At 46.7% G+C, this 27,474-nt stretch overlaps 1 protein-coding gene across 1 annotated transcript in view; it reads right to left on the bottom strand.

The window, feature by feature from the left end:
* PPM1H (protein phosphatase, Mg2+/Mn2+ dependent 1H) overlaps positions 1–27,474 on the bottom strand; it is a 227,627-nt gene that overhangs the window by 103,186 nt on the left and 96,967 nt on the right. Inside the window, exons 3-4 of the mRNA XM_031462356.2 lie at positions 17,291–17,635; positions 8,350–8,462 (exon numbers count right to left, since the gene is read on the bottom strand). Coding sequence (XP_031318216.2) covers positions 8,350–8,462; positions 17,291–17,635 — 458 coding nt within the window. The remainder of the gene's footprint in view (positions 1–8,349; positions 8,463–17,290; positions 17,636–27,474) is intronic.

Here is a 27,474-nt window from a genome sequence, read left to right as displayed (position 1 = left end):
GCCTGAAGACATAACTTATACGCTGCTACATTTCCCAGCAGACCTGCTCCTCAGGTCGGCCATGGACTTGAATTCTAGCCAATGGAAAGCATGCAGATGTGATGTGCACCCCTTCTAACCTTCCTTGAGTGGTCCCTCCATGCTCCTGCGGGGGAGATGCCCCCAGGAACCTTGGAGCCAAGACTTCAAGATGACAGAGCCTCCTTCATCCCAGGTCTCCGACACCAAGAGGAGACAAAGCCACTGCTTCTCTAGGCTAGTGAATTTCGGGGTCTATTGTTTCCACACTCAGGCTATCTGACAGAACATCATATAACAGCAAACATTTGCCCCCTTCCTTCCACAAAGTGTGAGATTAAACTGTTACAAAAAAGAAGGAAAAATGAAAACAGTCACAGTATTTTTTAGATCCTCCTAAAGTCATAGAAACCTAGTGCTTAATGCAGACCGTGAAAAATCAAATTACTTAGTCCAATATTCTTGCTAGGTTACACAGCGATGCACAAATACCTTCCTTAAGAGAGAACGCACCGTCTTCTGGGGCAGCCACTGCATCTCTGGTCATCTCTCACTGAGCTCCTGCCAATTACCATGACAAAGCCAGCAGCTCACTATGAATGAGCAGCTCCTGTGGCCCCGTCCTGTGCTGAGAGCTTCCCACTCATCTGCGCATCTAACCCCCACCTCCAGTTACAGATTACAAAATGGAGGCATGAAAAACATGAGACCAGCCCAAGGTCAAATATAACTAGAAGTGGCAGAGCCAGGTCCACCCCAGGCGGTCTGAGTCCCCGCTGTTAACCACCACCCCGTCCTCCAGTGGCTGTCACCTCATTCCCAGACTCACGGAGAGCAAGCCTTACCGCTCTCCCCAACATCTGACAAACACCTAAAGACCTTTTTTATAGCCACACAAGTTGCCCTTTCACATGGCTGAAAAAACTCCGGTTCATTAAATTTTCCTCATCCCTCAAACGTGGTTCCAAACTCCTTCACCACTTGGATTCCTCTTTGGAGGGTTCCTGTTCTTTCATGCCCTGGTTGGATTGTGTCACCTAGAAAGGGATTTCATGTGCAAAATGACATTAATAGTAACACTTCCCCCAAAAGGGTTGGTGTGAGGATGAGTAAGGTTATTCATGTAAAGCCCTGGTAACTAGAACCCGTGCTCAGCGCCAAGTAAGGCAACCCCAATCCCTAGCTGTCATCTGCCTTATTCTTCAAAGGCTACAGCCTATGGTTACATTAGGTTCTGGTGTTTACATCACACTACTGACCAGGTTGAATTCACTATCCGCTTAAATACATTTTTAAATGTGTTTTTAACCATGGATAAGCTGAAACCACTGATAAGCTTTGTTCCCCGACTGTGCTAGTTTCCCACCCGACCCTGTTCAACAGGTATTAATTACACTCTACCTTGACTACTGTTAAACTTCACCTAGTTAAGTCTGGCCCACCTTCCCAGGCATGAGAGGTCTTTCTGAATCTTATTTCATGTTGGTTTCACATCATCAGCAAATTAGATGATTATTTCTTGGAAATCATGGTGGAGGTTAGAGTGGCCCAAAGATAAAGCCTTAGGTTGGCCACCAGGAAGTTCCTTCCTGTCACTGCCCCACTGTTTCCCTTCTTGGCAGCCAGGGATAGATAAGGCCACTGTCCTAACCACAGTCATCTCATGCCAACGTTTGTAGCTGCAAATGCTCCACTTCTACAAACTCCACGAGACTTCCCAGCCCCTAGGAGCACAGTGAAGTTGTTAAGCGCATCCCTGGTTGGGATGGGGAACCACAGCCAAAGGCCCAATGAAAAGAGACCAGAAGTCCACACTTCTGGGGGGCATGTCTGATCTATTTCAGGTAAGGGAATCCTAGCCTAGTGTAGGGTGGGATGGAGTGGGTTTCAGAGCCACCCCGTAGTCAGCAGGAGTCTGAGATGAACTATATCATGCAAGAAATCCTTACCCCAACTTCCACTTCTCGAAGAAAAGGACCTGTATCCCAGAATATCATTCTGGCAAGAAGGAATCCACCGACAGAGGAGCAGGCGGGGCCCCCCCACCTCAGGCAGCCACACTGCAGAGCATCAGGGGTGAAACACTGCCACAGAAGCGCCCCCGGCATGCGGTACGGGGCTGCAGCCGAGGCAGCTAGATGCTGACAGGGTTCCAAGTTTGATGCTTTAGCCTCAGGCCGGGAAGAGCTGTAATTTTTATACCCTGAGGACACACAGGCTCCTTCCCCACTCCCTCAGATGCCCAGTGGTAGACTTTAAAGAGTAGTTCTTCCTCAAGGCTGAATCACCTGTAGGGCTTATGCTAACTAACACAGAGCGCTGGGCCCCACCCCCGGGGTTCTGTTTAGTAGGTCAGGGGTGGAGCCATAGAATTTCCTTTTCTCGTTGACAGTTGCCACTGCTGCTGGTTTAGGGACGACACTTTGAGAACCACTGACTTAGCGCAAAGGGTGACCAGGGGAAGGTGGCAAAAAAATCCCAAGGGAAGAGACAAGGAGGAACTCCAGCGAGAGAAGGGCCTCCGGTGCCCTCTGCGTAGACAGTGAGCGGTTTGACAGGGAGAGCAAAGACTGATTTGAGCCATCACGTGGTCTCCATGCCTTTGCAGATACATATTTATGATCATCTGATAGTTGCATTTTCTTTCTGCTAATCCCTTCTATAGGTTACAGGGATAGCTAAGGGGTTATGTAAGGGGGGGGGGGGTGATGCAGAAAAAAAGGTCCAAACAATTCATCTTTCATAGTAGACAATGGTGGTTAACTGTGTTTTCCTATTTTTTAGACATTTGTCAAAGAAAATGAGAGCTGTGGTGAACTTAATGAAGTTGATGGAAGGAGATCAAATCTATTTCTGAACTCAGAGGAAGGCTACTATCAAAGCAAGAGCTCCCTGGCAGATGTGGGCAGATGAACCACTTTCTAGCAACAAGCAGTTTCAGGAAGGTTCTGTACTGGCCACTGGCGTCCATGAACATCAAAAGGAAAGACAGTTCAGAAATGAATAGTTCTTTGCATTCCCTTGGGTTGGAGGCAGTAACATAGTTTCAGCACCTTATTCCTAGCAAAGGGGAGAAGCCTGAGAGAGAAGATACGGCAGATGTGTCACTGGTTTTAAAATCAAGAGATCTAAGTTGTTTTTATACCTAACTCCTGTACTCAAGAAAATTTCGACTTGCCAGAGGAATTCACTTCTGAATGCACATGGAAAACTTCAACATAAATGAAGCTAATTCTGCAAAATTAAAAATGAAGGAAAGAGATAAGAAAGGAAATCATCTTGGCTGGACATACTGGCTTTGTTTTTAGGATGATTCCTGGGCCACCTGTTAACACAGCTGCTTCGTGGACACATTCAACCTTCTCAATCTTTTCCAAGGAGGACCTTCAAGATCACAAAGATGACCTCATACTCCTCAGAGCCTATGACTCATCTTGAAAAAGTCTGCAAGATCCTTGCTGACAGAGAAACTGTACCCACAACAAAATGGGGGGGGCAGTTATCACCCAGAAAACACTGTTACTTTATCATCAACATGAAAACACAAAATTTCAAATGTCCGCAGAGAACCTTGGGACCTTGGGACCTTGGGAAGGGGGTGGCGGCCCTGCGTTTGAGGAAGCAGCACCCCCTAGATCATAAATGAGTGAACCGGGCCCCCCAAAGCTACTATGCTTCATGACAGCAATGCATTCAAAATGGCTTCTAAGTGCACCCATCCATTCAGCTGCACCCCAAAACCCGTTTTAGGTGAAATTAAAGATGCCATTGATTGTAAGATGTGTCAGCATTTTACATCCAAATAGGAAAGAAAATGTCAATTAGAAACTAGTGATTTTAGAGATGTTAAAATGTGAAAAACAAAAACACCCTGCGAGTCTTAGCCTGGGTGGGACATCCCAGGGGACGGCACTGTGACTGAGAACGTGGGGCTCGGATTTCCAGTCTTGGGTGGGATGGCAGCCCAGCCCTGCAGTGGCTGTGGGACCCTGCCCTTCACTGTGCTGCTACAATGCCTACTTCTCACTGAACTGCTGACAGAACTAAGTATGATTCCCTGTTACAGTATTTAACATGTGCCTCGCACTTATTAGCTGTCTTATTCCTGCTGTTACTTAAATCTGGCAAGCGTGGAATCATGAACTTAACAAATCCTAAACAGTTCTCTTTACTCTGAATGGGTTTATCTAGTCTCAGTTGCCAAATCTTTAGACATTGTTTGAAATAAGTGGTAACAGCTTGGCCTCCTCAGTGCCTAGCACTCTAGAAATAAAGGGAAATAATCTTCCAAAATGGAGTTGAAGCATCTTCTTAAACCGAAGGATCAGAGCCCTGCTGAGCAGAGCGGATGACTCAAATACAATGGGTGATAGTTTGCATATTGCTTTGCATGGCATCTGCATGCCACCAGTTCATTTTTGCTTGAAGTGGAAATCCGCCCACCATCTGCTTCTTTCCTAGTGCCTCACGATCCCCTAGGTGTTGAGATGGCTGCTTTTGAAAACACTGAGCAACTGGCGTGCATCAAGTCGTTAGTGCCCATGCCCCCGTGGCTGGCTACCTTGGCTGTGGAGGGAAGGGCACGTCTGTCCCGGGCTGCACCACCTGGCATCACTGTGGACCATCCTACACCAAGGGTGGTCGCTGACTCAGAAACCGGTAAGCCATATCCAGCACCAGGCAGCTTCTCCTGAACACAACCCCCCAGCACACATGCGCCTGATGGTAAATCAGATGATTCACAGCTCACTAAGCAGCTCAGGAAACAGTTCCTGACCACCAGGAGTTTCCAAACCAAGCCAGCGCAAAGCGTCTCTTTTCCTGAGTGTGAATAATTAGGGGGCAGGCCGTGCGCTTATGACAAAGGTTCGCTTCCCTCTCAAAATTCTCAAGATTTAAAGCAAACATACAGCCAGCCAGTATCTCGTAATAAAGAAGAAAAATTAGCACTTAATCAGGGCCCTGTTGCCAGAATCTTCTGTTGGCAAGGATCATTTGTTTAAATTGAGCCCTCAGATTAATGACTACTTGTCCAGAAGTGATAATGGACCTACATTTATATAGGTCTGATCGAAGTCCATGAAGTTGTTTCTTGGGAGTAACTGAGTATATTTGTAAACTCAGACACCTCTATTATGTTATTGGCACATAAACTAGGCAATGACCCTACAGAAGATGGTATCAAATATCTACTGCTCACACAAGAGCTGAAAATACCCTAGTGCGTAAGTGTCCCGTAAGTCACCTTTGGACAGTGCATACAAACACCAACTCATATTGTTTTCAGGCTTCTATATGACAGAGGACCCTATGTGAACAGCAAACCCAACCTTTCAGCCACAAAACCCAAATTCCTATCTGGATACTGGGGCCAGAATACTATAAATATAATTAAGCTGATCAGGTTTTTAGAGGTGCTATTTTCTCGTAGGTAATGGAGGAGGGGGTGCTTCACAGTTTTAATAAACATAAATTACCAGTTAAGCTTTTGGGTTTACTGGGAATAACATGTAAAACATCACACTTTTATGGACTCAGAAACATCGGGACTTCAGTTATTCGAAAATTTTAAAAACTGACTCTAAGAAAGATAAAATTACCAAAAGACTAACCTTTAAAGGACTGCTTTACTTTTCAAAAGTGTCAATCCTCCTAGTGACAATTTTTAGAATGCCAGAAACTTAAGAAATTAATATTTAGTCCAATATCACCATTGTTATAGCTGCGGAAATTGAGATCTAGGCTAGAAATTGGCACCTTAAAAAGGAAGTGGGGCAAAAGTCCAGAAGATGAACAGTTGGGACTGGCTGGTCCTGGACAGGGGACAGGAGCTTCTGGAAAACAAGCCTGAAGCCCTGACTGCCTGGGTAGGGGGCTCTGTTAAGGAGCTCGGGGCTTTGAAGGAAACTTCAAAAATGAGGACAGGGCGGCGGGGAGGAGCTGCTTCTCTGCAAAGCATAATCCAACAAAAAGAGATTCTGGGCCTGGAAGCTGGGTTACCTTCTGAGTCCCGGGGTCACCGGGTGAAAGGCATCTCCCTGGGACGAGGGGTGGGCCTGGCCCCAGGGAACAAAGCGTTCAGTCTTAGTCACTGGAAGAGTCAGAGAAGCAAACTCATCTCGAAAAACTCGGAACTAGACATCAAGACCAAAGTGAGTATAAGTGCAAACGCTGAGTCATCAATTCAGCCCTGCTCAGAACAGAAACGGATCATCTCCGGGGCTGTTCATCTGTCTCCAGCAAGCTCAAGACCTAGAACGGAACAAGGGCCCAGAGGCCGGCTCCTCAGTGTGTGTCTTACAAGGCCCCTGGAGGCAAGAATTCCTATATATATATATATATATATATTAATTGAAATATAGTTGATTTACAATGCTGTGTTAGTTTCTGGTGTATAGCAAAGTGATTCAGTTACACATTCATACTCTTTTTCATAATTTTTCTCATTATAGGTTATTACAAGATATTGAATATAGTTCCCTATGATATACAGTAGGGCTTTGTTGATTATCTGTTTTATACACAGTAGTTTGTACCTGCCAATCCCAAACTCCTAATTTATCCCTCCCCACCTTTCTCCTTTGGTACCCGTAAGTTTGCTTGCTATGTCTGTGAGTCTGTTTCTATACTGTAAATAAGCTCATTTGTATCATTTGAGGATTCCTTTTTTTAAGGTGCTCCAACCCTACTGCAGGAATGGAAGAGGAGCAGATGTGATGGTGACTCTCTGCTTGCCCCCACCCTAGAGATGTGGTCTTGGCCTGTGTCTGTGCCCTGGCTGACCGACATCTATGACCCTGCATTCCCTGGGTTACCTGTCATCTGGCTTCCAATAGGAAGCCCTGGCAAGAGAAAGGGGCACAGAAGAGGCAGAAGTCAGGGTACATCCTCCCCTTCTCTCCCTGCCCAGGGGCCCTCATCAGTGGCCCACTCTCCTGGGCTCTGCTGTAGCATGTCCTCCCTGGACCCTGCGGCCGAGGATGGTAAAGCCTTCCTGGGTCTCAGTACTCCTAGCTGGTTCCCCTTCCCTCTTTCATTCAGTTGATCCATATGAGGGGGAGTCTGTCTCCTGCCACGACCACTAGGAACGAAGCCCTGAGATACTAAACACAGCATCTTATACTCACTTCCATTTACCTGGAAATATTTTATATTGAAACTGAGGTATCTTATACAGCAAAATGGAAATCCACATAAACATTAAAAATAAACAGGCCTTCAAAAAAACATCAATCTTCAAACTCCATAAACACTGCTGCCTTGGCAGGTCACTTTCCTTTGGTCTTGGGAACCTTTAGTGGGAAAACTGGGAGAGGATGCTTAGCCAGGGTATCTGGAAGCTTCCTCACACTCTGTTGCTCTGTAACTGGAATTCCTCGACTGCCCGAGGGAGGTGGCCTTCCAGGCAAGGCAGCTACAACCTGACAGAGACAGAAAAGGGGGTGGGGCCCCACCTCAAGGAGGGTCAGACCAAGCAGGGGTGCTGAGAAGAGGCATGTGACCCAGAAGGAGATGGAGGAATGGCAGCAACCCAAGACCACGTAGAGAAATCACTCGTCCTCTGAGGACATCACGATTAGAGGCCAGTACTTTGCTGTCAGAATAAAGAGTCGGCCTTTAGCAAAAAGCCCTGCTAGAAAGCCAACATATTTCGTTACTAAAGGGACAGAGAAGTCGGTAACACCTATCAGAACACTTTTCACAAAGTCTGTAATTTAAAAATTCCCCACACCTAAAGTGAGGACTCATCGGTTATTTAAAAGACAATTAAAACACGTATTTATCTTATGCCTGTTAATGCTGGATACAGTAAGGATTAACCATAATCTCGTGGCCAAAGTTCCTTTCAGCTGAACTGGGAAGCGAGGAGAACGCAGGCGCATGCGCATAAAAGGGGCACCGCCCAGGCTTCCCGGAGAGGACGCGAAACCAGCCCCAGCCGGGGAGCCCTCCCTGGTTTCCCCCAAATACCCACTTCATTCAGATCCCTTTCCTCCTTCCTTGTCTCTTGCATATACTTAGCCCCTGCTGAGCTTTCACTGAAAAAAACACCAGGTTCTGAAGTCAAAGAACGTCTGGGTACCACTGGTGCAGGTAAATCCCGGGTGTACCCGTGAACGCCACTGCGGACAGCTAAGCAGAAGGCGATCTGTACCTTTTGATTGAGGAGGCTTCTTAAAGGCATTTTTAATGAGATGTAGAAGGCTTATCTTCCTCAATATCTAATCCCAAGCAGAACTATCTTATTTCTAATCATTTAACTTCCCTAAAAAGATACAAAGTACAGGAAGGCATCAAATGTTAGGAAGAACCTCGGGCGGATCTGCTTACCTGCTATCTCCAGCGTTTGCCACGTACAGCTTCCCCAGGAGGCAAACCACAATGAGCGCTGTGCAGCCACCAGATATATTATATGAACTCCTCTCTCGTTCTATTTGTAGGTCCTGGAGAGGAAAACAAAGACAGTGCTGGATTGTACAGGGACTCGCATCAAAGACTTCCTCAGCACGGCTCTAAGAGTCTGTGCTTCAAAGAACAGACAGGAAAATCCTTGGTACTGGCCCTTACCCTGCCTGATGCCCATTTCTGGGGAAGACACTGGCACAAAAGTGTCACCGACTAGACCATCTGCGGACCAGAGACAGGAAACAAGGGAAGGCAGACAGATTTAATCAGATAAAAATGAGAATAAAACCAATTTATTCAATAGATACCATGGCTTATGGAAAATTTAGTCTTTGTATGGATGGCCTGAGCTGCCATGTGCAAAACAGAAAGGAGAGGCTGATAACACCAAGCGGTTGGACCTGATCAGTGTTTTTAATCCCCAAGGCTCCAGTTAATGATTTCCTTTACAGCTGGATAAGAGAGGTGACTTGAAGGACAGTGTCCTCAATTCCACACAGGCAGGACTCCACCCCCTGTCTTCCCGATCAAAGACAGAAGCTTCAGTACTCTGACCTGACTTCCTTTTCCCAAGGGACTAACTCGCAAGAGTGAAACACGTGCACAGTGACAGCCAACGTTCAGTGAGCACTTCCTCTATGTCAGGCAGTGCGCGAGGCACTTTACGTGTAGAATCACACCTCATCTTCACAACTGTTTTATTAACCTCACTGTTCAGATGCAGAGAAGTGGGGAAGGTGCCCATAATGACGGGGCTGGAGTCTGGGTTCCAATCTAGTTCTCCTCCTCTAAAGCCTAGTACTTATTACCTGCCACCTAATGAGGTCTCCCCAAGAAAACTAAAACGAGACCCACACTTCTACTGACAGACGTGCATCGTCCTCAAGACAGATGTCCTTGTGAGATTCTGTGCCAGTGACCGAGGCCAGGGTTCCGAGACCTCAGAAATATGGGAGTTGAGTTAGGAACATTGACTGAATGCTCGCTAAAATAATGCCAAACATCCCCAATGACACCTGCTGTTGGGGCCGAAGGAGGGAGAAGGAGGGCTGGGTACAGAGGAGGAGGAGCTGGTGCCCTGGCTGACTGAGGGCCGGGGCAGCTTTGTGATTCTGAGAAACCACCTAATTAGAACTCAGCTGCTTCTGCCAGCCTCCTGATGGGAAGGGGAGATGATCATTAATTCTTTATCTACTGGCAACAGCTCCAGAGGCCAGAGGTGGTAATAAGAGGTTAGGTAAATTGCCAGTGAGCAACTGGGAACAGGAGAAAAGCCTGAGCTGAGGATACAGATTAAGCACAGGATACTGATCAAAAAGTAAGTAGAGAAAAAGTGCAAAGACCTGGGAGAAAGGACGATAGTGGGAATGAGCTGGGAGAAGGGGAAGGCAGAGGACCCAGGAGAGGGGTAAGAGCATGTGCTGTGGGATGTGGTGGCTTAGAAACAAGTGAAGAAAAATTCCAATAAGGGACAGAGGGGACGGCAGTGTCAGAGCTGCAGACGGGTCACGTGTGAGGGCCACCTTCAAAGACCACACTGAGTTTTTAAAAGTTATTTACAAACTCTATATAAATTAGCTTAAAGGACTGAGATGAGGATTAAATTAGATGATGTGGGGGAGGGGCGGGCAGACCATCGAGACCCTTCCCATGGCCTGGACCCCATGCGTGAGAGCAGAGACCTCTCTCGCTCACTGCTAGACCCTCAACACCTATCCTGGGTCAGGTGAGGGTAGTTTAATAAATGTTTGTTACGTTTCAGTGATCTCCCTGGCACTTCACCTCTGCCTTAACATGAGACATGTGTCCCACAATTCACAAATGAAAGCTTACAAGACGAATAAACGCTGAGGCAATAATGAAGCAGGAACCCAGGCTTCCGATCAAATGCCGTCAACTGACAAGAACAAATGAATGGTTATCAGAACCCAAGCAGGGATGGCGGGAGGCTGGGGGCGGCGGGGGCTAGGGGCATGGATGTCAGGAGGGAAAGACTGTCACAAGGAAGTGAAAGAGGAGAAAGAAAACATCTAGACATCGGAAGTTCCAGAAGTTCCGTCTGTTTAACCTTCAAACAATGCATCAAAACCGAACCAAGAGCCCTAATCACAAAGGGTTTTGTGGGTAGATTTATTCAAAAATTTTTGCATTTAAATAAACAATAGAAAGTTTATATTATGATAGATACGTATTTCATCAAATTAATATAGAAACTGGTCTACAAAGTCTGCACCCAGCACTACTGTTTTTAATACACTGGAAAGAACTGTTCCAGCTCCAGAAATTATTCTTTCACATCCAGAACCCATCTTTGTTTGAACACCTAAAGTCTGAATCAAAAATTAAAAAATTTTTTTTTAAAATTAAAAAACATTTTTTTTGTGGGGGGAGGTACTTAGGTCTATTAATTAATTTTTAGGAAAGACAAATTTGATGAAAAGTCCCTTAAACACCCCACGGCTTGCGTGCTGTATACGGCCTGGAATGTGAATGGCGCTCAACAGACTGACACCACTGGGTGTGCTCCGAAAGGGACACAGAGTCCATGAGAAAGGACCATCTCTGTAAATGATTCCGCCCACACTCAAGCTTCTTCTGCATCGTTGGTGCCTTATTTATCACAGTTTACATCACAAGAAAATCTGATTATAAAATTATTTAATTCTTTAAAAAAAAAAATCAAGCCAGAGTGTCGGACACTAAGATTTCCTGCTTCAGCAGAGCCCCCATTTGCCTTTAATTTGGGGGGAAACATGGCAGTTAGCCGGCCCAGTGACCCCCTTGCTATTACATTCACAGCGCAAGGCAGTGTTTTTCTAATTGATTTCCTCCTTTCTTTCATCTGGTCCTACGTTTCAACTACCTTCCCTCCGTGGTTCCCCCGGCATAAGGAATGCTAAATTTGGCAACACTTCCACAGAAGTCTAGCTATTTTTTTATCCAAGAAACTCTGCTAACGTGTTCAGGCGTTCATCACCTTCCCTCTTTGTGTGGTAATACACGTGTGTGTGCGCTTACACACACGCACCCACGGTAATTACAATGTGTGCTCGCTGGGATCACTGTGACAAGAATTTGAGAGATGTGTTTCCGCAGACTTCACCCCCCACCCGCAAGGTCTCACTGACATGAAAATACGCTCTTCCATTTCTTCTAAAACTGGGTGTAACTAGAGCATATTCTAAAAATAAGTGCTTCCCCCTCCCCTCCCTAGAAGCCAAAATAGCACATTTATTTTTTCCTCCACCACCTACTCCTCTTGAAAAGATGTTTCACCAAATCTTAGTACTGAGAGGAACATTAAAGGACCATCTGGGTGGTTCTTTTACTACCAGATCAAACACAATAAATGAAGTCAATAAAGATATATTTACTGTAGAATTAACTACCTAATTTCTTTAAACCCTCAACCTTTCCAACTAGCTTAATCTTTTCACATGCTAGTTTTAAAAAAGTACATAAAAATGTATGTTTTTTTTTAAACCCTCAAGAAGTTTGGGTATTTTTCCCAAAGATCAAGGAAATCATAGAAAAACTGCCGACGGCTCTTGTGCTAAACAAGGTCCGATTTGGAATATTTTCCTCCATTTTAGTTGTCACGAGCCCCAAGACATAAGTCTAGAATAAATAACCCACAAAACACACGCACATACTATCATTCCTTTGTAAGTATGGTCTAAAAGGATCAACTTAAATGACTCCAAAGATTCAATTAACAAGATAATTGATTTATCTGCTCAATCAGGAGTCCCTCTCGAGGCTACTTTCTACTCAGCAGGACTGATTTCTCCCGTGTTATGTCTAAATATTACATTTAAGTGAGGTTTATCTCTAAATCAAAGAACGGATCCAATGTCTAAGGCCTGGGGTTTTATTTTGCTCCTTTTTGTTGCAAGGAAGAGTGAGTGCAATGAAGGGGAAAAAGAGGTGTATGTGAAATGAGACTAATTCAGCGGGAAATAATTGCAAGAAAGAAAATATGTTGCTCAGGATCGCTGTAATTTGGTTTGAAAGTCTCAGAGATGGGCAACTCCAGGGTCATTCTTTGTCTACCAATTTCAGGCTGCAAGAGGAAAGCAGTGTCAAACAACAGAAGGGAGTGAGTGTTGGGTAGTTTCAATAGGGCTTGGCAGCTGCCCCTAAGTGGGTTAAACATGGTTCTGAGCACACTGCTAATAGTGTCAGTCACAAATAATAAGATTCTGCATGGTTTTAGTATCTGGGTCTGCTTTTGGTTTATTCTCAGAACAAGCCAATCTGTCAGCCAGGCAATGGGAAAGGGAAAAACCAGTACTGCCTAATATTGCCACCTGCTGGCTACTAGTGGAATCACATGCCTTTTTTTTTTTTCTTGGAGGAACTTTCTGTTCTATCAAAAACAAAGACAAAAAACCCTCTAGCTTAAATACAGACATACAGGTCCACTTACCACGAATATCCTAGTTTTCAAGACCACTAGGATTTATAAGCTATAAATAAGCTCTGCATTCATCCTCCTTTCCCATCATCTTGTCACCATATGGAGTTTCATTTTTTTTTTAACCAACAAAGCCAAGCTGAGTGGTATTTCCGACCATTACTCAGTGATAGGAAGATGTACGGCAGTTTTACAAGTTAAAATATTGCCATTTTTCTCCCTTCATCTCAACCAGACTTCCAAATGTTCTTCACTGTGGCGAGGACTCTACGACCACACTGAAAAGGAAGCAGGGCAGAATTCTGAGATTCTTCTGCCTGTGTCCAGAACTCAGTTCCCGTAGGTGGGAGGTAAAGAGCTCACCACTGCGGACTTGGTTCTGATTCTGAGGAGGGCAAAGGCCCCCTGCAACTACACCTACACCGGAAGTGACTCCCGACATGGGCCTGAAATGCTGACGCCCCTGTTGTGGCGGGTGCGGGAGCAGGGTGCCGACCGACACCGGGACTTAGAAGACATTTATCTTCTTCACAACGGTCACCCCGGGCCAGGCAACAGCCTAAACACAGCTGTGGGAAAACTCAGCCGGGAAAGCAGGTGCTGTTACACGGTGTGACTGGGAAGCAGAGATAAAGGCGGAAAGTTCCTAAGATGCTGGTCTTTTTGGAAGGCAGGGTTCATTTTCCACGGTGGACACAGGAGGAGTGGGAGATGCAGGCTTCTCACGCTGAAGGGAGTTCCGGGAGGAGACACAATAGGGGCCGTGGGGCACCCCTGCCTCTGCCAGCATGTGTTAGAGGCCAGAGGTCAGAGGTCACCTTCTCACAAGCCACGCACTGGGCCAGGCACCCCGAGGATCAGAGAAAAAGAGAAAACAGTGCCTTCAAAGAAGCATCCAGAATTGGATGAAACTTACCATCTCCCCTCATCCTCAGCATCTTCCCCCCCAGCTGCGTTAGTATTTTTCAGCAAGTACGTACTTTTTCCTAGAAAAAAGTACTATTTATTCTGCCCTGGTGTTTCTGAATCTTTTTAATCAATTCTCTCTTTGAGACAGATAGCAACATTTCACTTAATGTCATTTAGAATATTGAAACCAACGAGATATTATATACCTCTATGTTCCTCTAAGGTGACTACAAGTGCTCCCAGATATAAAATCAAATCTTTTACTGCTGGACCCCCATGGCATCTAGAAGAACACTGGCTATAAAATATAAGCTCAATAAACACTAGTGACTGAGAAGGGCATTGGTGGGAGGTGGGGAGAAAGAGAGAGCAAAGACCTCTGACTGGATTTTGCTGAACTGTCGTAAATAAAGCAGAACCCCAAATGAAAGGCCAGCTTTGCCTTTAAAGGTATCTGAAGTTACATTCTGAATCTCAGGAGGGGCAGCTGCAAAAAGGCATCAGTGAGGCAAATTTGAGGCTTAGGTGCTGGGCCTCGGGAATTCTTAGGGATTAAAAGTAAAAAAGAAAGCAAGAGAGCCACAAAGCAGAAAAGGCTGAATCTTATCCAATATCGAGTTTTCCTATTACAGAGGATCCAAACGGCATACAACCTGCAATGCCTAGAGAACACCTAGAAACAGGAATGTTGCAAAGGGGCTGGCTGTTGTAAGGCAAAAAATTAGGAATGACTCGGCAATTCCCAACCTGCCCCTCCCTGAAAGGCCTGAGGAGGAACTACCAAGGCCAGGCCAACTGCGTAAGGACATCAGCCATGTGTCAAGCATGTCAAAGAACTCGCGCTTACCTTCAACACTGACTCTTGAAAACCTAATATTGAGAGAGGGAGGAAAGAAAACGAATTCTTTATGGGTTGGCAATGGCCTTCCGGATCATTCAATCATGAGTACGCTGTGTAACTGTGCTGTAAGTTCTGAACCTCAGCCCAGACTATCTAATGGTTAAGTCAGGCACATTTCTGTGATGCTGGAGAGATTTTTCCTGAAGACCCTGATGAAGCAAAGAAAAAAATGAGAGCATCTCTCTATAATTAGGGTAGACATAAGACATCATCCAGACAGGGACGCTTGTGAGAGTACAAAGGGACAATATTTGTAACTATTCTGGGCCAACAGGCATCAACTGGCTCAGTCCCGAGCAGAGCAGGAGGTAGGGCCACCCTGCCAGGAACAGGAGAACCAAGGAATGGTGAGCTTTCTCACTTAATATGGCCAAGCACACGGTGCAAAGTCCAGGCAGGCCTGTGACACACTGGGGGCTAGAGAGACAATCTGGGGAAAAAGTAAGCTTGAAGAGGAAGCTGTAATGTGGAATGAGTTGGAAAAGAGCAGATATGGCTTAAAACCCCAAAATTCTAGTATAGCACAGGCTGGTTACAGACGGCCTCTCCAGCTCACCTTACATCATTCCTGCCCTTGAAATCTGTCCTCTGCCCACAGTGGACATCAGCTTGCTGCCTCTGGCCCACGTGGGTTCTCTCACATAGATGGTTTCCTCTGCCCAGAAGGCTCTCCAGGCGCCCACGTTCCCTCTGCCTTATTCCTACTCCCCGAGCACCACTTCTCCGAGGACCCCTGCGCTTCATCTCTTTAACAGAGTCCTACTTCACCCTGCAGTTCCTCCTCTCAAGGCCCATCCCATTTACATTTTACTTGTTTAATACCCGCCTTTGCCTAATTTCTTCAATGCTCTTTTCCCAGTGAGGCCTGGCTTATAGTTTGACCCTAATGAATACTTACTGATGGAATGAATTACACAGGGAAGTGAAATGATCTTTTCGCTGGCAACTAAGAAACTTTCTGGTTGTGAACTAGTTTGTGAAAAGCTGAAAAACTTTCAAAAACGAAAAATGAGGTTCTTTACTAAGTATTTTTCTGAGGGAGACTCCCATGTCAGGTAGTTTTTGCTAGGAACCCAGAGCCATTGATGGGCAGAAACAGCCTGAGATGGGGTGTGGAGGCCTGACTCAATGTGATACTGCCCTCTAGTGGATGAAACTGAGAATACAGCAGTTGGAAGTAAATGATGTCCCATGACACTCACTAGTCATCACTGAAAGAAATGGAAAAACCCAAAGTTTCTTTTGTTTTTCACTTCTATCACGTAAGCTGACTTTTTCTCCCACTAGGAGGACAGTCCACTGTCCAATTTCCACCTCGACTGAATATTTAGCTTTCTGAACACCCGTGTTTACAGCTGTTCACATCAGAAAGCTGGAGAGGATTTTATACCAAGCCTGAGTAGGAGTCAATTTCACTACCCTCATCCTTTTTTCCTAAATAATCTTTTCCAGACTCCTGGTATTTTTCTTGGGATTGAAGGCAACCAGATACTCCTGAGACAGAGATGCATTTTAAACCACCTGCTACTCAAAGGGTAAATATCTATGTGACAAGAAGAGAAATGCTGGGACCAAAAGAGAAATGAGTTAAAGTGAGGAGAGAGGGCAGATTAGAGGTGTGAATTCACGAACTATTTTTGCCTTATAAATCAGTCAGACGATGCAGTTCAGTATTATCTACTTTTCTCCTCTCATTAGCACTCTACCTGACATGGTGAGAGGCTGGAGTCTGGAGTGTGCCTGGTGGGCGCGCTCAGTTCTGGAGGGACCTTTGTAGCTGCTCTTGCTTAAGAGCTTGTCATCTCTTTTTCATCTCCAGGTTTTAAGGACAATACTGCCCACTCGCCTGACTCTAGTCCTCCTGGCATCTGTACTTATCTCTTACTGTAACTGCACACAGGCTGCTCAGGAGAGAAAAATCTTTGGAGCCTAAATAACTGCCTCAGTAGAACGTGAGCTCAGAGGGGGAAGGAGATGGCGCAGAACAGACCTTCTGTGTGATTCTCACCAGGCAGACGGACAGCAGGGCACACAGCGGGGGCAGCTGAGTGCCCTGAGTTCTCAGAGGGGAGGCTGAATCCCTGGACCAGACATATTCAAATTTAAATGTACAAACAAATCCATGTCCCCAAGTAAAACAAGCAATTCTTAGAAACCGGCCCCCCCTTGCTTTAAGGAGTGGGAACCACACTGTCAATCACGGGGAAAACCTGTTCTCAGATTAGATGTGTACAAGAAGGACACTTCTGAGCACTCTACTACAAGCTCTGGTTCCCCAAACACCTGGAATTCATGCACCATGTAAAACAGATGGCAAGCACGCTCACATTTCAGTTAAGTGGAACCGCAGCAGCTGGCGTCCGGAAGCGCTGGCAGAAAGAGCCGCAGTAACACACCCATCCCATGCGCTACCCCTCTTCCCTCTCCTCCATTTTTGCCAGCACTGGATGCTAGAACTCGCGTGCTGCCCACCTCTTTTGAGAACGAAAGCCCCGCTGTAAAAGGGAGAAGTCGGAGGGGACCAGGCCGCAAGCGGACAGGCCAGAGACACGCCCTTCCCGGGAACTGCCTAAGAAGCAAGGCTGTGGCTTCCGCGACCGCCCGGCCCCTGCCGCCCGGGGGTCTTCAGCGCTACCTACCATTTCCTTGAACGCACTTTCCAGAGCCCCGATGACGAGGCACTCGTGCGGGATCTTCTTCTCGGTGAAGAAGCGCGTCGGGGGCGTGCTGGGGGAGCCCGGGGCGCCCACCCCTCCGCGGAGCGAGGCCGCCCGGGTCAGAGTCCGGCTGTTGGCGGGCGTGTGGTCGGGCTCCTCGCCCAGGCAGGTGGGCGGCAGCACGGCCGAGTTCTTAAGGATCTCCACGATGTCCTGCAGCTGCTCCGTGACGTGGTGCTGCAGCAGGCGGGAGGCCACCACGGCGGCCCCGGACCCCGCGTGACCGTCGAACAGCGACCAGTAGTGGCAGGACATGCCTTCTGATTCCTGCGGGGAGAGGGTGGCAGGGAGGAGTGAGAAACCCAGTGGCCACGGCCCCAGGGGGAGGGGACGCCTCCAGGGCTCGCGGCACCCCCCTGACGGTCTGTCTCGGGCCTGCAAACAAGGAGGGTCAAAACAGGGCAAAACACTCAGGGAAGGGTCCCCGGATCCGGCACTACTGTCACCATCACCCAAGGGATAAAGCAGTCCCTGCCTGTCCACCCAGCGGAGGAGCCCAGGTCACCATCTGCTCAGTTACTACCTGGGTCCAGATCTACTTTCATGTGATGTATAGAAGTTAGAGGTTACAGCTCCATACAAACAGGTAAAGTCTGTACAATTTCAACATCTAACTCCTCACCTCCTTTCTACTGCAGCCCCAGAGGAGGTTTGGCCTGGAGTCTTTGGAGGAAGTTTGGCCCTTTTTGCAGGCTTTTCAAGGAGAAATAAGTAGACCCATTCCCCTCCCCCTCCCTCTGGGCTTTATGCTCTCAGATAATTGCCCCATCTGCCTACGTCTACATCCTGAATTTTTAGAACATGTTTCCCCTTTAGACACCCAGTCTAGTCCAGCCTTTAAAAGATGCAGGCAATTCAAATCTCTTCGTATTTCCTACTTCCCTCAGTTTTCCAGCTGTCACTCAGCATCTTGGCTTCCTCTTCCTGCCTTAAAGCTACGTGCAGCCCCTGTTCCTTCATCTGCCATGGATTTGGTACCTGCTGCTTGATTTTTGAGACTGTTTCAAGATAAACGCTTTTAAAAACCGTGATTGCATCACACATGCCTAAGATCTTACTAGCTATGGGGGGAAAAAGGAGCTCAATTATGGTGCATCTGGAGGAGCAAGGTATTAAACACTGAGATTAAGTATGTATGGCACATGCAACACCCACTTCTGACTGCAGCAATAAATGCTGAATTCTTTTTTTCGTTGAAGCCATTAAAGTTCTTTTGGTCTATCTTATTTTTTTATTGAAATATATTTGACCTTTAACAATGTGTAAATTTCAGGTGCACCACATGTTGATTTGATATATTCATATATTGTAATACAGTTGCCATCAGAGCAGGAGTTAGCATCTCAATCACTTCACATAACTTATTTGTTTTATGTGGTTAGAATAATTAAGATCTAAATGTTTTTTGATTATTATAATACAATATTATTGTCTATTGTTCACTATATGGTGCATTAGATCTCTAGAACTGACTTACGACTTGTTGCAAGTTTGTACCTGTACCCAATATCTCTCCTATCGCCCCACCCTCTAGTCCCTGGTAACCACCATTCTTGGTCCATCTTAGAATGATGCTGGAAGATACTGTATAGTTATGGTGACATATGCCAGTACTCTATTTGTGCCCTTTAAAACTTGTTTTTATTGGATTCTGTGCTAGATGCTTAGAGATTACATATATAGGTCAACAGATATTTACTGAGCACTCTCTCTGTGACAGGCACAAAAGTAGGCAGTGGGGCTATCAGACTAGATGAAAGCAGTATCAGACATGATCTGATCTTAAGAATTCAGTGGGGGAGTTAGACAGTGATCAAATAATCACACAGATAAACGTAAGATCGTAATTCTGGTGAGGGTGATAAGGAGACATGCTTGATGATTTGAGGCCAGCAGGGGGCACACTGGAGGAGGCTTTCTGTAGCTGTAAGGATCAGGCTGAGGGCAGCTTGGAAGTTCACAAGATTAGGAGGGGAGAGGAGAGCATCAACAGCAGGGGCAAAGGCCCTGTGGTAGAAGGTGTGCAATGAGCACGAGACTGAACCACGGCCACATGGCTGAATAGGGGAGTGAGGCAGGGAGGGAGAGGGGTGAGATGAAGCTGGAGACAGAGGTAGTGCCTGGATTACTCAGTCTTTCCAGGACACATGAAGGATCTTAGCTTTAGCCTAAGAGTAACAACAAGCCATTGACTGAGGAGGGAGTGACAAAATTGATTTATATTTTTAAAGGATCATTCAAGCTACCCTGTGAGGATTAGGAGAGAAGGAAGACTGAAAATGAGAATACCAGATGGGAGGTAAATACCACCCTAAAAAGACACTCAGTCTAATCCTGCCCGGAAGAAACACTTCTGAGTGACTAAAAGCGCCATCAAGTGAAGGAGTAAGCATGCTAACTCAGAGGAAAGTTAAGTGGAAAGAACAGCGACCCAAGGATTAGAAGAACTGGACTCAAAGGGCCTCTCCAACACCACTCAAATGGGAATGAACCTGAGCCCCGAGGAAAAGGTTCTTAATTCAGGGCATCTGTGGATAGAATCTGGGGAGTCCATGAATCCATCTTTACTTTCACAGACCTCTAACACTGCCCATTTCCACCTACTATGAACGTGGGGCATCACAGCACAGCAGTATTAGTGGCATCTGTGACTTGGTCACCAAAAGAAATAGTAACACATGGTCCACCCACACATCTTGAATTATTGTTTATACTCATCATTACTTTGCAATGATTATTAAACCCACCGCTCACTCTCGTTACTTGCTGTGTCAGTAAAGTACACACCGCCATATTACACCCTCACAACTAGGGAAAAGTGGCAAAAGGAAAGGATTTCTTGCTCATCACATCTAACTCACCAAAGGGTCCAAGGCCACCTGAGTGAAACGCATGCACAAGGTCCTTCTACATCCAGTGAACACCCAGCAAACGTCTCTGAGGATGCCCCAGCAGGGCAGGCGAGGGACGGGGCAGGAGCAGTTGAGTCAGTGTCTGAGCACAGATTCTGTTACATCAAACTTTACCATGTTTCCAGAGTCAAGATTTGAACCAAAGAAGATCAAGCCCCAAGAAATAAGAAGTCACACTGCCAGGGAATGCTACATTTAAAAAAAGCAACTCTGAAATTTTTCTAGCAAGTAATCCAACCATTTCCTTCAACAAGGCAAAGCCGTCTGCAGTTACCACAACCGCCACCAGCTGACAAAACACCTGGGGAATTTTCAAAGTCACGAGGAAACTTGGTTGGAGGACTTCTGACGTGGGGCTCAGAGGGGCTCCACATTCTCCTGAGAACACCTCTGCACAGCGGTGCCAGAAGGTGGTACAGTGGGTTTTTAAATGTAATGAAGAATTTTCACAGCTAAAACTTGTAAGACATCATTTTTCCACGAAGAAAGGGTAGACTGAATAAATCTACCACTGGTTGATGCAGGGTCCAAGCCCAGACCCATGACGTCAGTGTCTCCAAAGGTGGGGTCCCACTATTCATCTTTTTTAAAGCTTCCCAGGGGGTTCTAATGAGCAGCCACAGTTGTGAACCCCGGTCTAATGGAAGGGGGGCAGCTGAGCAATCAGGAGGCCAGCGTTCTAGTCCCCAGTCTGCCATCAGTTCACCATATGACCTTGGATGAACCATATGCGTCTCCCTAAACTGATCAGACCACTGGTGTCTAAATTGCGTTCCTTGGTTTCCTCAGAGAAGTGGGTGTCAAAGTGATGAGTCCTTCTGACTTTTTCCAACCAGAGCAGCAGTTTTATCAGTTATAAACAACAAGGTTTTGCAAGAGATTTTGGACAAAAGGATTCGATTGCTTAAAATGTTGAAAGCCTTTGAACTGGATAAAACCAAGCCGTCAAGAGATTTCATAGTCTCCAGCATCCTCCCATGGCAGGCAGCTTCCAGTGAGGAGCATGCTGTGGGGAGAGGACCACAGCGTGGGCGCTCATCACGTGCTCAGAGTCCAGCTCAGCTTTCAGCGTCCAGGGGACCACAAAGGCACACACACACCAGTCGCGGGTCCAGAGCCCCTTCCCTTCATTTAACAAACCGTACATAGCGGGCGAAGTTCTAAATGCTTTACAAACATTAGCTCATTTAATCCTGACTACAATCCTATGAGGTGTGGTTACTAACCCCATTTCATAGGAGGACAATGAGGGACAGTGTTAACTGCTTCAGGTCACCATGCCTTCAGCGATGCACCTGGGACCAGAGTCCACTCTGTAAGCCACCAGCCCCGACGACGGTAGGCTGAACGCCCCACCCCACACTCCTCTGCACACCACCTGCCCGTCTTTCACACTCTTCTTAACTGTCAGCCCTCCTGGGGCTCCCACTGCACCTGCACCCACCCTGCTGCTGCACTCATCGTGTTGCGCGTGCCTGCCTGCTCACCTGCTCGGGCAACGGGGGAGTAAAGAAAGAATGCTCTGGGAAGAAAAGGAGCAACTCATAGGCAACGCGGGTGAGAAGAGGGCTATACATACATATATGAAGGCCCATGTGGACAGTGGCCTGATTAAGGCCGCCCTTGAGGGCTAGGTCGGGTCGGGGTGTGGCAGACCAGGAGCCTCAGTTCGCTGCCTTGGGGCCTCAGGAGTGATGAGATGCCCGTGCCCCGGGAGCCCTGGGAGCTGGGCCGAGGAAGCGCTAATCCCGGGCGTCCTGCAGGTGCACCGTGAGAAGGAAGGACCAGAACTGAAGGGGCCTGTCCTGTCACAGAGGTCTGTCCTGAGACAGAGGGCCCAGGTCATCAGGGTGGAATCACTGGGCCTGGAGAGGAGATGAATGGCCTCATGAGACATTTCGAGGAACAACATGAGACTGGAGTGGGTGCTACAGTGTTTGAAATGGGACCAAGACCTTAACTGAGAATCAAAATCTGCTTTTGAAAGGGGCGTGACCAAACAGGACGTGCACTGCATTCATTCTGAAACAGACACGAGGACCCGCTCCCACACTCTTCTCTACTCAAGACGGTGTCATCAGCTGCTGTCAGGTAAGAGTGTGTGGTTTGACACATGAAGTCCGATTCGAGAACCTAGAGGAACGAATAGCTCCTCGGTGTCATACAGCATCGAGGGACCACATCAACATCAGGGGTCTAAGCTGGGAACAGGGCAACTGGGGGTGGACCTGTGAACCCACGAGAGGCCCGAAAAATCCCAAGTTCTATGAACACAGTGCTTTCAAAGCATCTCAAACCTGATGTCGTTGCAGATACACCCATATTCCATCACTGCATAGAATCTTCAATGGCTCCCCACTGCCCTTAAAACACCTTTCAGTCTCCTGGATGTTCACATGGCTCATGGGCCCTGCATGATCTAGCGGCTACTCCTCTCCTGCTTCTGCTCTTGGTCAGTGGTCCTGAATGCTCTCATTCCTTCTCTTAATTCCCCATCACCTCTGGCAATATAAATATGTTTTTCTTTTGCCCTACATCACTCACCCCTTGCCCTCTGCTTGGAGAAATATTTATCCTTCAGTCTTCAGTGGAAGCATGAACTTCCCCTCCAGCCTGCCTGGACCACCTCAGCCCCTGTACATCCCGTACAGCCATGTTTATCCCACTGGTGTGGAACTGCCTGGCGTGTCCGTATCAGCCGACTCAGAGACTCACGTGTGTCTTACCACTACGGCATTTGGGGGGGGGGGCTGGTATACAACAGGTGCTCAATAAATACTTACAAAACATACAGAGAAAGGAAGGGAGAAAATGGATTTTTCATAAGTCTTTACTTTTTGAACCAATATATCAGCTTAAGAAATAAGAATTTTATGCAAGATACTTCATATTGGTAAAACCAACAGACTATAATAAGCCTGACCTACTCCAGACTTGGGGCTGACTGATCTGACTTTAGTTGTGACCTCTTGGCTGTCTGAGGCCAGGCGATCCCGGGCCCTGGGGACCTCCAGGTGCTCCATGGAAACCAGAGAGAGGGGATAATGCCTCCTCTGGCTGTATTTCATTTGCTGGGCCTTACGGCCCTACAGGACCAGTTGGAAACACACACAAATACACACACACACACACGCAATTCTCTTCTAAGCTAAGGCCTGTATCTTTTAAAAAGGAAAATCTAAGAGACAAAACAACCCACCAGATTCCTCTTCATGGAGGGCTGAACCGTTGAAAATCATCACAGATTTCCTTCAGCTCTCGTGCCCTGCTGGGAGCTGTAATCTGCTATTGCTTTATCCTTTGATGCAGGGGCTGAAGGGCTAAGGCATGTGCACGGAAAGCTGGAGAGCTGTGTTCTCCACCTGTATGGCTCAGGCAAAGGTACCAGAGGAGGGAAGGGAAGTCCACAGCTGCATCCAACGCCCTCTGCCCAGCCTGCCCCACATACCACCTGCTCACGGCCAAGGGCCCCATCCCACCCCTCATGTGGTCCGAAGGAGGAACACCTCCTCAGTTTGGTATTAGCTCAGAGAATAAGACTTTGAGTTTATACAGTAAACAAACTGGGTTTCAGGTTTTACAGTATCTAATAGTCCAAGGGTAACTCTGTCACCCTCTGTCACTGGTGTAAACACACCAACACACCGTGGTTATTTTAAAAGTTGGGTGATTTATGTCTGCACTTTCAAATGAGTTAACAGGAAGGTCCTACCTGCCATGATGTATCTTAGCATGGAAAGAGCACAGGTTTTAGACCAAGCCAAACCTGGGTTCTGGGATTTACTGCTATGTGATCTTGGGCAAGTTTCTTTAACTTCTCTCAACTGTCTCCTTATTTAAAGAACAATAGGAAATTAGGACACAGACCATAAGGATTCATTCATTCCTCTCCTACGTGCCAGACTCAGGCTGGGCACTGGGGGTGTAGCCGGGAGTAAGACAAGCATGGTTCCCAAGCTCCTGAAGTAACGACCTAGATTATGAGCAGATTAGCACAAGTGTGTCAGAAAAGAGAGGCACCTGGTGTCACAGGAGTGGACAACACACACTGAATGTGCAGACAGCCATGGGTTATGGGAGACGGGGGAAGGGAACGGGGATAAAGGGACAACACGAGGGAGCAGCTGGGAGTGATGGAACGGTCGTACCCCGATGGTGGTGGTGATCATCCGGATCCACGCATGTGTTAAAACTCATAAAACTGTATTACACAAAGAAGGTTAACTATACTGTGTAATAATTTTAAAATAATAAATAAATAAGAGGTATAGCATTACATCCAGCATGTAAGAGAAACAACAGAGCTGGAAGTAACAGTTTTAACTATTAAATGGCAGGGCGGGAGCAAGAAGGATTCCCGCACCCAGGAGCCCATGCTGCACACTTCAGCTCCCGACTGCGAACCCTGCCAGCAGGACCCTCATCGCCCTGCACGGCGCAACGCCTGTCACTTCCATTCCTCCTAAGTTACCTCCCCTATGGAAAGTCTAAGTTCCAACAGTATCTACTGAGTACCTACCGTGTGGAATCCATCTCCCCCACCCCCATCATCACAAAATGGGCGTCATTATCCCATCTCACCAATAGTTGAAGTGGGGCACAGACAGTCAAGTCACTCTACTGTGAGTAGCAATACCAGGATTTGACCCCATTTCTTCAGATGCCAAGTCAGGGAATCTTCCCAACACACACAACTTTGTGTCATTAATCTCCCTGGCTTCTGTGACTCTGTAGCCTCAAGTTTAGCCCCACTGAAACAGGAGTCACATCACGTGTCCCTTATCTCTGGGGCACCCGCAAGCAAAAGAGCCTTCATGAGCCAACAGGGAGGCAAGAGGCAGCCCCTCTTGCCATGAGCTGACAAAGAAGGGGAGATTCTAGAGAAAAGCTCAAATGTTTCCTGTGGATCCCGACAGAGGTGTTGATATGTTTTCTGCAGGAAACACAAAACCAAAGAATGAGGTCTGACACATTTGTACTAGTTCAAAGGAACCGGCCTTGGCATTCTCATGCCCGGCGCACAAGCTCCACCGGTTTGCAAACCCCCTCATCGCTCTCTCCCTCCCAGTGGGGCACTTTCCACAAGAGAGCACGCAATGTCGAGGGAGAGCTTAAAACACTTCGTCAGCATGCAAGAAGCAAATTCAAAGTAGAGATTCTTTTTGTAATTCTAAATATTTTTTCATCTAACATGGAAGAAGAAATTAAGCTTGGCTGGTATTTCCCATAGAGGCTGCCGCTGGCGCCCTCCCGTGGTGGGTAAGTCAGCCGCCCCACGGCAGGCAGGCAGGCAGGCAGGCGGGGGGTGCGGGAGCTCTGCCTATTGCTGGGTACATGCGCCCCAACTGAGTGTCTTGTGCATTATATTATGACCTTTTTAACTAAATGATCCCTCACAATGTAGACCACAGGTTTTTAAAAATTCCTTCAAAGAACCTGCTGATAGAAAACAGGAGCAAATAAAAACATGCCACAGCGGGCAGTTCTCACTCCAGGTAATGACAACCGGTCATATCTGACAATAACAATAACCTTTCTGGCCAGAAGTATCTGAAGGGCTCAAGGAGACAGCTGAAAAACGGAATTATACTCGCTCCTGTTAATGATGAACTGTGCCCTGAGGTATTAACTAATGGAAGCAAGAAGTCGCTCTGCTCTGAGCCAGACAGTAAATGAGTTACTGCGTGAAAAGCACTCAGAACAATGTCTGGCATATAACAAACATCATGTAACTGTCAGCTGTTATTATTTTAAAATATTGTCTTTTTATCTTTATTGCCTCTAAGTTATTTTTAAATATTTAATATATTTTTATAATTATTAAATATATACTAAATGAATATTCAGTGGTATGGTTATATATCAATAATGAACACATGTATCGGGGGTACATACCACCTCCAAAATTGTCTTTAACTGATGGCTTAGGGACTGCAACTCTAGAAACAGCTGTCCTATGGGAAAAAGTGGTGTCCTTCCCTGAAGACACAAGTCCTCTGTCATTTGACCCTCATCTTCCCTCCCCTGCCCCCACCCATCAGGGATTCAGGTAAGCCGAGGAGGGGCGGGACCAACAGCATGAAAGGAACAGCACAAATGCAGAAATCCCACTGTGGGGTCCATCCCACAGTCGGTTTTACAAAAGCCTCAGTATGAGCGCGGGAGGCACCCATCTCCCTCTTTTCTTGCCAAAGAAAAGGGACGACTTATTTCCCACTGTGGAAACAGAGAGCTGGCATATTCCCCTGACCCCCACCAAGAGCTATCACGTGGCTTGATTTCCACCACGTGTCTGGCCAGGTTTCAACGTATCGCAGCGAGGACGACAACGCAGAATAAGAGGATCTGTTTGGGGCATTTCATCCACAGGGCTTTCCGTCTCCAGCCCTTCATCTGACCTCACGGCCGCACGGGGGGAAGAAGATGACAGATGACGAGGCAGGGACCCGGGGGGATCTGAGGAACTCGGTGACAAGTCCTTCTCAGGGCCCGTGTCCTACCACTGCCCACGTGGAACCAGGCCCACACAGCAGAGTTAATTTGTTTGCTTCTACCATACTTGTCTTTCTGACTAAATTATTCTGATATTTGGTTCCCCAGTGGGAAAGCTCCCTTATTCTCATATACTTGAAAGAATATTGCTTCTTTTTCAGGAGCTGACATGAAATGCAAATTTCTTTGGTTCGATTCTTCCCCTTCATGAGACAGTACGATGGAGGGTAAGTTTGGTTCTGGTTCTGTTTCATGGAGGTACTGGGGACAGAACCCAGGACCTTGTGCCTGTCCAATGAGATATACCCTCCCCCCAGGTTTTGGGTTTCAAATGGCAGTTCAGTCCCGTATGTTAAAACATCGTTAAATAAATATTAATTTCTGAGACGTAGGAAGCAAAGTTTGTGACAGTTTTGGTTAAGTTATGCTGTGGTTTATGCTAGACTCAAAAATTAGCCCAGGAACGTTCTTAAACTATTACTTTAGCCATCAAAAACATCTCCCTAAATTAGTGTACAGCAGAAACATAAGTAATGTGACATAATATTGAAACGCAGCTGCAAACTCCAGAATAACAACAGATGATATTAACTGAGCACACACTACACGCCAGGCACTATTCTAAGCACTTTTCATATTTTTAACTCATTTAATTCTAATAATCCTATCAGGTAGGAACTGTTATCCCGAATATGCAGATGA

Source organism: Camelus dromedarius, chromosome 11, assembly GCF_036321535.1.
Source record: "Camelus dromedarius isolate mCamDro1 chromosome 11, mCamDro1.pat, whole genome shotgun sequence".
Lineage (NCBI taxonomy): Eukaryota > Metazoa > Chordata > Mammalia > Artiodactyla > Camelidae > Camelus > Camelus dromedarius.
The sequence above is the reverse complement of the archived record's forward strand: the minus strand, read 5'-3'. Positions and strand labels throughout refer to the sequence as shown.